Source organism: Perissodus microlepis, chromosome 7 (assembly GCF_051167445.1).
Source record: "Perissodus microlepis isolate ML-2025 ecotype Zambia chromosome 7, ASM5116744v1, whole genome shotgun sequence".
In the NCBI taxonomy this organism is placed as follows: Eukaryota; Metazoa; Chordata; class Actinopteri; order Cichliformes; family Cichlidae; genus Perissodus; species Perissodus microlepis.
The window spans coordinates 50,292,002-50,302,393 of record NC_140467.1 but is presented as its reverse complement, the minus strand read 5'-3'; the positions used below and the strand labels follow the sequence as shown (position 1 = coordinate 50,302,393).

General features: G+C 40.8%; 1 protein-coding gene across 1 annotated transcript; it reads left to right on the top strand.

Moving 5' to 3' along the window:
* Positions 1-567: 567 nt before the first annotated feature.
* On the top strand, positions 568-2,478 carry LOC146384020 (uncharacterized). Its single transcript, XM_084935693.1, has one exon. The coding sequence runs from the start codon at positions 1,022-1,024 to the stop codon at positions 2,333-2,335; it is 1,314 nt and encodes a 437-aa protein (XP_084791819.1). The 5' UTR covers positions 568-1,021; the 3' UTR covers positions 2,336-2,478.
* The last annotated feature ends 7,914 nt before the right edge of the window (positions 2,479-10,392 follow it).

Genomic DNA, 10,392 nt, shown 5'->3' with positions numbered 1-10,392 from the left:
GTCCACACTTTTCCCGTTAATTCTTCCGTCTGTCCTGCTCACATCTCCAATGGTTGTACACGTTGTCATTAACGTGGCTTCACTCCACATCAGCCGCTTTGCTCGCTAAAACACCGTTGTCGGCACATAAGGACGCTGTCATAGCCTGTCAGCAACGTTGATTAGCTGCGTATATACGAATGTGAATCGCATTCTTGGCTGGACTATGGGATAAGGTGACATCGTTCTGATCCCATACAGGAGCAGCCAGTCACTTACTGACTAACACTGCAAAACAGAATTGTTAATGTATTTACTTTAATTTCAATGCAGGTTAGATTTTTTTTGTGCGCAACACAGATTTTTTGTGCGCAGAGATCGTGCCAGCAGTGCGCAATTGCGCACGCGCGCAGCTTAGAGGGAACATTGCTCACCAGTGTTAGCTTCATTTTGACACCAAGACTGTTTACACAGAGTTTGTAATTGCAGAGAAATACATTTATTTTGGTCATTTCCTTTTCGAGCAGGAAGGTCACCCTTCTTGTTATACCCTTTAGATGAATACAGAGTTTTTAATTAAATACATATTCTTTAAATAATGTTCCCTTTTATAAAAAGTAGGATAATTAAAAAAAACAAAACATTTATTATAGCTCTGTCACGTAGAAAAAAACTGTCTTTTTTCTGTGGTCTGTTATATAACATTAGGGGTGTTCGTGGCAATTAACTTTTTAATCGACTAAGCGGGTCAAGTAAGAAACACTTAAATATTAAGTTAAATTTGAAAACTGTTTAAATTTGAAAACTGTTTAAAAAAAAAATATCTCCCCATTCCACATTCCAAAATGTCATGTGACAATCTGATTGGCTTAGGAGTGATGATGTCACAAGGATCTTTGATCCTTTGAAGTTTTTCCTTAAGTAGGGGTGAGAAACAGAAATTTTTAGTTCGTTTCTTCGCAGCCTTTGTGTTAGCAGCTTTCAAACGTTCACTACAGAAAAATTTGGAAACCTCTCAGAGTCATCGGATACAAACGCCAACATGTATCCAAGATTACGGCAACCGAGACAAAAAGATTTCGCCGCCTCTCCTTCCACGCGTGGCCGGCCAATTTCTCCAAATGGCCTCTTCTCCATCCAAAAGGCATTACAGGAGAGTAGAAATGAAAACAACGTTCTCCAGAACAAAATTCGAAAAATTGAAGAAGAAAAACTTCACCTGGAGAAGAAGTGCTTACAAATGGAAGCACAAAACAAACACCTGGAAGAAACACTACAGCGCCAGCCCGACATCAACATTATTAATGAGGGCTGGGGGATCAAGTTTGCTCAAGCCAGAGAGCAGATTGTATTCCTCATCAAAGAAAATAAGCAAAAGAGCGCTGAAGTTAAAGAAATGTCCGAGCAGCTTCAAGGCAGGAAAGCGACGATTGATAAGATAGAGTGGGATCTGCAATACATGGACCAAAACAATCGCCTGCTCCAAAGAAAGCTTGATGAAGCTGAAGAAAAAAATAAAGAAGTCCTCCAACAGAAGGAAGAACAGGACACAAAGCAAAAAGACCTGCAGCGCGAACTACAAGGCGTGCAGGAAAAGTACAGAATGGTGAAGGTAAGGTTGGATCAAACACTGCGCCAAAATGAAGACCTCCTTCAAGAGAAAGAGCAAAAGCAAGAAAGGCTGGCAGAAGAAAAGTGCATCATCAAGGACTTTGAGAGTAAAAATCAAAAGTTGCAAGAATTCTGTAATGAACTGAAGGTCAAAACAAGTGAGCTGGAGGGAGAAAAGGAAACACTGGAACAGCGATGCTCACACATGCAGAAAAGGATCGATCAAATGGCGAAAAACAACTCAGAGCTCATTAAGGGGATATTGTTGGAATTCAACAACTTGAAGCGGGAAAACACAGAAATGCAGGCCCAAAAGCAAAAGCAAGATAAAACACATGAAGACCTGCAGTGTACGCTCCGCGATATCCAGAAAAGAAATGAGCAGCTAGAAGGCATGCACAAAGAAGATCAAGTGAGAAATGCAGACCTGCAGGAGGCAAAGCTGACACAGGAGGCAACATCCAAAGACCTCAAAGAAAAGCTTGAAGAAACACAAGCAACATTAGAACAGGTGGAACAAACATGCAAGAAACTTGAGAGGCAAAACACCGAAACCATCGATGAGTTGAGAACCCTCATCCTGGACAAAAAGGCGCTCGTGGAAAAGTCCATGAAAAAGAAGAAAAGATTCTTCAGCTTTTTCTGGAAGAGGGACAATACTGCTTCTTCAACTGATGTAGCCTCGTCTTGCTCCACCTCTGTTCACCCCCCCAACCAGTCCCGGCAGTTGACTGCCCCCTCCTGAGCCTGGTTTCTGCCGGAGGTTTCTGCCCTTTAAAGGCAGTTTTTCCTCCCCACTGTCGCCTAGTGCTTGCTCAGAGGGGATTGTTGGGGTTTTCGCTCCTCTACCTTGTTTCTTTATTTACTTGTTAACTTTTTGTTCTTAACTCATTTAACCTTGTTTCTTTATTTACTTGTTAACTTTTTGTTCTTAACTCATTTAACCTTGTTTCGTTATTTACTTGTTAACTTTTTGTTCTTAACTTATTTAACCTTGTTTTGTTATTTACTTGTTAACTTTTTGTTCTTAACTCATTTAACCTTGTTTTGTTATTTACTTGTTAACTTTTTGTTCTTAACTCATTTAACCTTGTTTTGTTATTTACTTGTTAACTTTTTGTTCTTACCTCATTTAACCTTGTTTTGTTATTTACTTGCTTGTTTAACTTTTTTTTCAACTTATCTAACAAAATAAAACAGTTGAATTTATCCTTTGAGTATTGTTCATCTAATCTTTACAGAGTTTTTCCAAAACACTTTCAAACATTCAGATCTGTCTTTCATTTTCTTCTTGAAACCTCATGAACGGTGAACTAAAAACTCTGGAACATGGTTTGAAACACTGAAATTGTTTCAGCTGAAACTGGCAAAGTCATACGTGCGTGTGTGAGTGTCACAGGTGATATGGTGTCACTAGTCCGGTCATCATGTTCAGGCTCATTCACTCCAGAATCATTTAGGCCAAATCTTTAAAACGGTGTCATTGCACACACATTTCAATCACACAAATGCAGGATTAATTATTTGCAGTATTTTATCTGATTTATTATGAGAATGTCATGCCTGATCATTTGTACCCACAACATCAAAAATGGGGGCAAAAGGGAGGAGATCACGTTTAATCGATTATAACACGAGGTCAGAAATATAAGTGCTGACATGAGTAGTGTCCAGTGTTGGGTAAGTTACTTTAAATTAGTAATTTAGTTACATTACTAGTTACTTCTATCAAAAGTAACTCAGTTACTTCAAGTTACTTGTTACTTTCAGAGTAACTAGTTACTAGGGAAAGTAACTTTGGTTTTACTCAGAATTCTCTTGTTAATGTGTTGCTTCCGTAACTGGATACCCAGCAAGATTGCCAGTCTTCTAGCTTGCTTACTTGCCACAAGTGCACTGTGCCACCTACCAATAGAAAGGAAAAAATAATGTGCACATTTCCATGAGAGAAATCCCACACCTGATTCCATCCTAGCCTGCTTTTTACATCCAACGCAAAAACTGCAGTCGTGGTCCTTTGATTGTACTCAGAACTCGGAAATTCTGCCTTCTGAATAGGAAGATGTAGGTAACACCAGACTGCAGATGAGCTGCATACAGAGCTGGACTGGGACAAAAAAATCGTCCCGGGCATTTTAACTAGAGACCGGCCCACCATTATAGGAAAAATCATAAAGCCTTTGAATGAAAATAAACACTGTTGTGACAGTGATGTACACTGTTCTGATGGTATATATGCATTAATCTATCAATCATTTGTTGCAAGACTCAGATAATTATTTTTTTAAAAGTGAGACATTTTAAATGAGAATAAGAAAGTATTTCCTTGTCCCCACCTCTCCCTGTTAATGCCCTACCTGCCCCCCTGGCAACACTTTGCTAGACCCGCCCCTGCACAGTTACCAGCTGTCAGCTACTTAGAAAAGGATCCTGGTGTTATTTGTCTCTCAGAAACAGTTCATCACTTCCCTTCAACTCATTCATGTTAACTAAAAGGTAAACCTGTTTTTCCATCACAGCTCTGATGATTCAGTAAGGACGTCTCCTGGTTTCATCTTCATGTTTCCCTCTCATCACATAACCAAACCGATATCATGACCAGCAGGTTTACAGCTGTGGCTCCAGCAAACATCAGCTGATACTAGAAATTAATATTAAATAAATTCTAACAACAGCTGATCAAGCTTAAAAGTGCTGCTGTTGTTTAGCGCGACATCCGCTGGTTTCCTCTTTCTGGCGCAAAGTGGGCGATAAATAAACAAGAGAGAAAAGCCGATCAGCTGATCATTGATCAGTTTCATGACTGAAGTAGAAACAGGAGAGGGAGGGGGAGAGAATGAGAGAAGAAGAGGCAGCTGTGCAGCAAAGACACACAATAACTCCAGCTTTGTGTCTTTTTCATTGTAGCTGAAGTCCGGGACAAACTGTTCCTTTTCACCTCAATACGAAACGCGTAATATTTTCTCTGAATACGAGACGATTCCGTTTTTTACGGGATGGTTGGCAACTCTAATAATTAACCTTATGAACAAAATAAAGTTCAACATCAGTAACCAAAGCAGACGTGACGCCAGACCACCAACCTCTGACTCTCTCCCCCACCGATGTAGGAGCGGTGCTGAGCAGGATCAATGTCCACAAGGCTGCAGGTCCCGATGGCATCCCCGGGCGTGTTCTCAGAGCGTGTCCTGGGGAGCTTGCAGGAGTGCTCACAGACATATTCAATCTGTCCTTGGCCCACGCTGTGGTACGGGCCTGCTTCAAATCCACCTCCATCGTCCCGATACCCAAAAACTCCAACCCATCTAGCCTGAATGACTACCACCCAGTAGCACTCACCCCCATCATCACTAAGTGTTTAGAGCAGCTGGTCCTAGCACACTTCAAATCCTGTCTCCCCCCCACCCTGGACCCCCACCAATTCGCATACCGCCAGAACAGGAGCACAGAGGATGCAGTCTCCATCGCACTGCACTCTGTCCTCTCACACCTGGACAACAACACCACCTACGCCAGAATGCTGTTTATAGACTTCAGTTCAGCATTCAATACAACCCTCCCCTCACAACTCATCAGGAAACTGACAGACCTGGGCATCAGTTCCCTCATGTGCAAATGGTTACTGGACTTCCTGACCAACCGCCCCCAACATGTCCGGCTGGATAACCGCTGCTCATCTACAATCACGATGAACACAGATGTACCACAAGGCTGTGTGATGAGCCCTTTCCTCTACTCCCTCTTCACCCACGACTGCAGACCTGCTGATGGTTCCAACACCATCATTAAGTTTGCAGATGACACCACGGTGATTGGCCTCATCAGTGACAACGATGAGGCCGCCTACAGGGAGGAGGTGGATCGTCTGGCTGAGTGGTGCGACAGAAACAACCTGCTGCTTAACACCGAGAAGACCAAGGAGCTCATCGTGGACTACAGGAGGAATGCTGACCCACATCCACCCATCCACATTAAGGGGACGGCTGTGGAGCGTGTGAGCAGCTTCAAGTTCCTGGGAGTCCACATCTCCGAGGATCTCACCTGGACGACCAACTGCTCCAGTTGGGAGCAGTTGGTATAAGCTTACCAGGTTTCAGACTCATACATAAAACACAGAGCAGGGGCTGATGATTTGAAATTTTGTAGGGGGCGCTGTTGAGCCAATTTGGGCTATTCAAGCAAAATGATCACATAACACCAAAACCTTCATCACTTTGAAGGTGTGGGCCAAATTTCAAGACTTTTTAAACTTTCCAAGCCCCTGAAAAGCAACTTCATTGTTCATGGTGAACCGCGTTGCCATCAGGGTGCGCCATTCAGTTTAAACTCACAATTTTCGCACTAAAGCATCATGAAGGACTGATGTTAATATTCACCGCTTTTGAGGTGGCCACGATGAACCTGTGAAAATCAGTACAACAAAATGAAAGACATGACATTTCCTGTTCCCACTAGGTGGCGCTCTGTGTATTCCTGACAATGGGCACATCAATCTGTTCAGGGCGGGTCTGACATCATGCCTGTAAAGTCTGGTACTGATCAGACTGGATTTCATTGAGTTATACTAATTTGTTTCTTCATGGCGTGACATCAAAGTTCGCCATGCTGCTGGGGTCACACCCTTTCGTGAAAAGTCACAGTTTTCACTGTAACCCAAGACCAACTCCTTAAGGCTTTCCTGGAGAAATTTGAGGCTGCAGATGTCACCCATCACTATACTGTACCCCAAAGTGTAAAACATGACTTTTCCTGTTCCCACTAGGTGGCGCTGTCCCTGATGTCAAATATGGTAGTTGAAATATGTTCAGGGGTGGAGCCTTATCATATGTGTGCTCTTTGGTCCAGATCGGACAATGTATGACAGAATGAGAGGCAATAAGATTTTCATGGCGAGTCATCGAAATTCGCCAAATCCCAAGGAGGAGTTCGAAAAAGTTCGAGGCATGGAAATGGCAAAATTAGAGCCAAAATGTCACCTTCACGTCTAAATGGCGGACTTCCTGTTGGGTTTGCGTCAATGGGCCCACTGACTTTTTTGTTCGTCTTGGCATGGTACAGATGTGTGCCAAATTTCATAATTGTAGCTCAAACGATGTGGTCGTAGGGCTGCATTTAACAAGGCATAGGTGGCGCTCTAGAGCCATTTCCCAGTGCTCATATGTAAAACCATTAAAATACAAAATTTTTCACCAGACCTGGCATGTGTGCAAAATTTCATGAGTTTTTGAGCATGTTTAGGCCCTCAAAAAGGCCCTTGTTTTGCCTGAATAATAATAATAATAATAAGAAGAAGAAACGGAGCAGATACAATAGGGCCCTCGCACTCTCGGTGCTCGGGCCCTAATAATAATAATAATAATAATAATAATAAGAAACGGAGCAGATACAATAGGGCCTTCGCACTTTTAGTGCTCGGGCCCTAATAATAATAAGAAACGGAGCAGATACAATAGGGCCTTCGCACTCTCGGTGCTCGGGCCCTAATGACAGCATGTCTATCTTATGGTCAGCCATACCGAAACACAAGATATGTCATCACAGAAAAAGTGCGACTCCAGCAGTAATTTAGCTTCTGGCTGTGTCTGTCCAAGCCGTCTGATTCACTTTCATTCCCACATACATTGTTGTTGTTGTAAGAAGCAGAAGAAGAAAGGATTTGACTGTTTGTCTAGACATTTATGTGTGTGGATGCTGAACTTTAAGAAATCTATCTGAAGCCCGGGAAATGTAGACAGAAAATTATCTGAGATTTATTCACATGGACGCAGTTTTTGTGTACAGGAAGAAAAACATCATCCACAGAGCACCATAATCCATCACAATAAGCTCAGCACTGTTATTGGGTTTTCTTTTTGTGTTTTTTATTTGTTTATTGCAGCTGAGCTTCTTTCATAGCACGCAAAGATGTTATGCTCTGTCTACTGTCAATCACGACACCCGCAGACATAAAAAATATATATAATCCTTCAAGTCACCTGACAAATAAACACAGGTATTATAAAAAATGCTCATTAAGAAAGGTGGTTATTCTTATAATAGAAATGACTCTCTTATCTCAGCTGTAAGACTCTCTGCTTGCACTTACTACATAAATAAAGTAAGAAAGACAACAAAATCTGGGAATGCCTCTTTGACCTCCCAAGCAGTGCAGGTCACTGCTAGCAGCTGTTTATTGATGTGAGATTACTGGCGGAGAAATCCGAGCCCGTTTTTCCTCGGCGTAATTTAGAAGCATCACGAACATCCCCATATGGAGCCAGTATGTGCAAACAGAAACAAATATAGGCTTTTTCTTTAACCCGTAGTATTATTTTTGTCCAGTTATACAAGTACATGTACTTTCTTCCCCCACTGATCCGGTGGGGAATCCCGAGAGCTTGAGAGAGTTTGAGTCTGCATGCGTGTTTTCTGCTGCTTCACTGCTGCTTTGATTGACACTTTTCATATTAGTCTCCGGTCTCTTTGGCTGAGTGCCGTGCCAGTAAAGTCTCTCCAAGTGTTTTTAAAGGATCAGTCAGAAAATCTGCCTTCCTCAGTTTATAATCCCTGTGAAGCATTGTGGAAATGTGTTGGGAGGCTGTCGTTTCCTTCTTTTATGTTTCTATAAAAGTGGTGTGAGGACAAATAAGTTATCTCACTGCACATTTGTGTGGAAGGCCCTGCTCTTTATTTTCTTTTACTAAGCACAATTCATTGAATTTCTTCAGATTCACTGGAAACACCACTAACCTGTTCTCTATACTTTTGCCAGTCCACTGCTCTGCTCTTCCTCACGTGCTGAAAATACTTACTTGCTTTCAGTCTTGCTGTTGAGTCCACTCGTTGTCCAACTGCTTCTACGTGCACTTTCCAAAATTGACTTCTGTTACTATCCTTCCTACATTTTAACTCACTTCTTTGAAAGTGATTGAAACATCTGGGAATCAGATGTTCGGCTCTTGTGATGTTTAACACAGCTGCATACATTCAGTAATGTTCTGGTTCAACTCCGTCACTTTGACCTGTTTTGTAAAATTACATGATGAAAGCAGTTTTTTGCTTCCTCAGGTCAATTATTTATAATTGCGAGTTTCTCATAAGCACCATGTTCATTAAAGGCTCTTTGTTGTTGTTGGAACTGATAGCAATCATAGTATGTTATGCACAGGATTTTGTATAGTTGTATATTATTCTGTATATATTTTTTTGGGTGTGTCAAGGAAACAATCGATCCCAGTTATAATTTACTAAAACCTGATGCTGTGGTACTGTACAGAAGTCATGAGTTATCCCTCTTCTCTTTAAAAAATGTTTCCAAGGAGACAGACTTTCTTCTTTTTCTTCTCGGACTTTTTTTGTACCTGACCATTGCACAGAAATGTTTCTTAAGCCACTTAACTCAAGGGATGAACCAGTGTTGTGTCTACACGTAACCAGTGTTGGTCAAGTTACTTGAAAAAAGTAATCAGTAACTAAATACTAATTACTTCCCAAAAAAGTAATCCTGTTACTTTACTGATTACTTATTTTCAAATGCAATTAGTTACTTAGTTACTTAGTTACTTTTTTTAAACATGATTTATCCCCTAAATAGGTAATAAAACAATAGATCTTTCAGCCCAATTCTACTTTTTCTGCATAATCCATCATATAAAATGTAATCAAATGAAAAAGTCTCTTTTTAAAACTTGTTTTATTAGTTTTAATCTTTTAACTTTATGCATCAAGCAAACATTAAATTATATGCAACATTCTCTGACTGGAAGAAATTTGTTTAACATTTAAACCTATTTTCTGCACATTCCAGCATATAAAATAAAATAGTTTTTGTGTTTACGCTCACTCTTCCAAATAGATGCATGTAAAACACAGCAGAAAATAAATAAAAATCAAAGACTCAGCGGTCCTGTTGCTCTATTTTCACCTGTATAGCAGGAGTGGGGCAGGCGGAGGTTTGCCCTGGTGCAGGTGTGTTGCAGCGGTCAGTGGAAGGATCTGGGAGTTTCTCTTTGAATTTCACATTCCAGCGGCAGCGTATTTGGCGCTTCCTCTGACGTTTAGGGGTTTTTCACTGTAAAAAGAAGTTTTCTTCCCATGCAGTGAGCAGCGGACGCTAATGTTTTTGTCACTTTTTACGGAATCAAACTCAAAGTAAGGTCAGTACTTCCACGCTTTAAACGCTGCACGCTCATACTCTCTCCCGCACTCGTTATATTATCCATTTTTGATCTGCACACAGCTGTTGCCACGAACATCGCACTCGCTTACGTCATTGTCATGAGACACTCGCAAAAAAATCACGGTTTTAGTAATGCAGTAACGCAGCATGCTTACGGGAAAGTAACAGTAATCAAATTACCTTTTTTGCAATAGTAATCCCTTACTTTACTCGTTACTCGAAAAAAGTAATCGGATTACAGTAAGTGCCCATCTCTGCACGTAACAGACAACTTTGCAAAATACCACTTTTTAATTGTATCTTTGGGCACTTTGTTGCGAGCAGCCTGTCACAAAAACATATAATTTGTTCTCATTTGTTTAGCTAAATTCATGAAAATCGCCAAAGATAACACAGTTTGAAAAGAATAAAATGATATTTTTGCTCCAACAATGAGATTCCAAAAAGCCTTTAGCCACAAACTTGGCATATTTCAGAATGATGTGCCTAAGAAATTTCAGGCTGTGTTGAAGAAAAAAGGTGGTTATATCAAATATTGATTTCTGTATTTCCATTCCAATTATTTCTGGTTGCACATGTTTTAATAAATCAGTGTACCATATAACCATATAAAAATGTTGACCAATTAGAACCCTACAAACAAT

Excerpts from the sequence above, each read along its gene's own strand:
- LOC146384020 (XM_084935693.1), top strand. The coding sequence starts at position 1,022 with ATGTATCCAAGATTACGGCAACCGAGACAAAAAGATTTCGCCGCCTCT.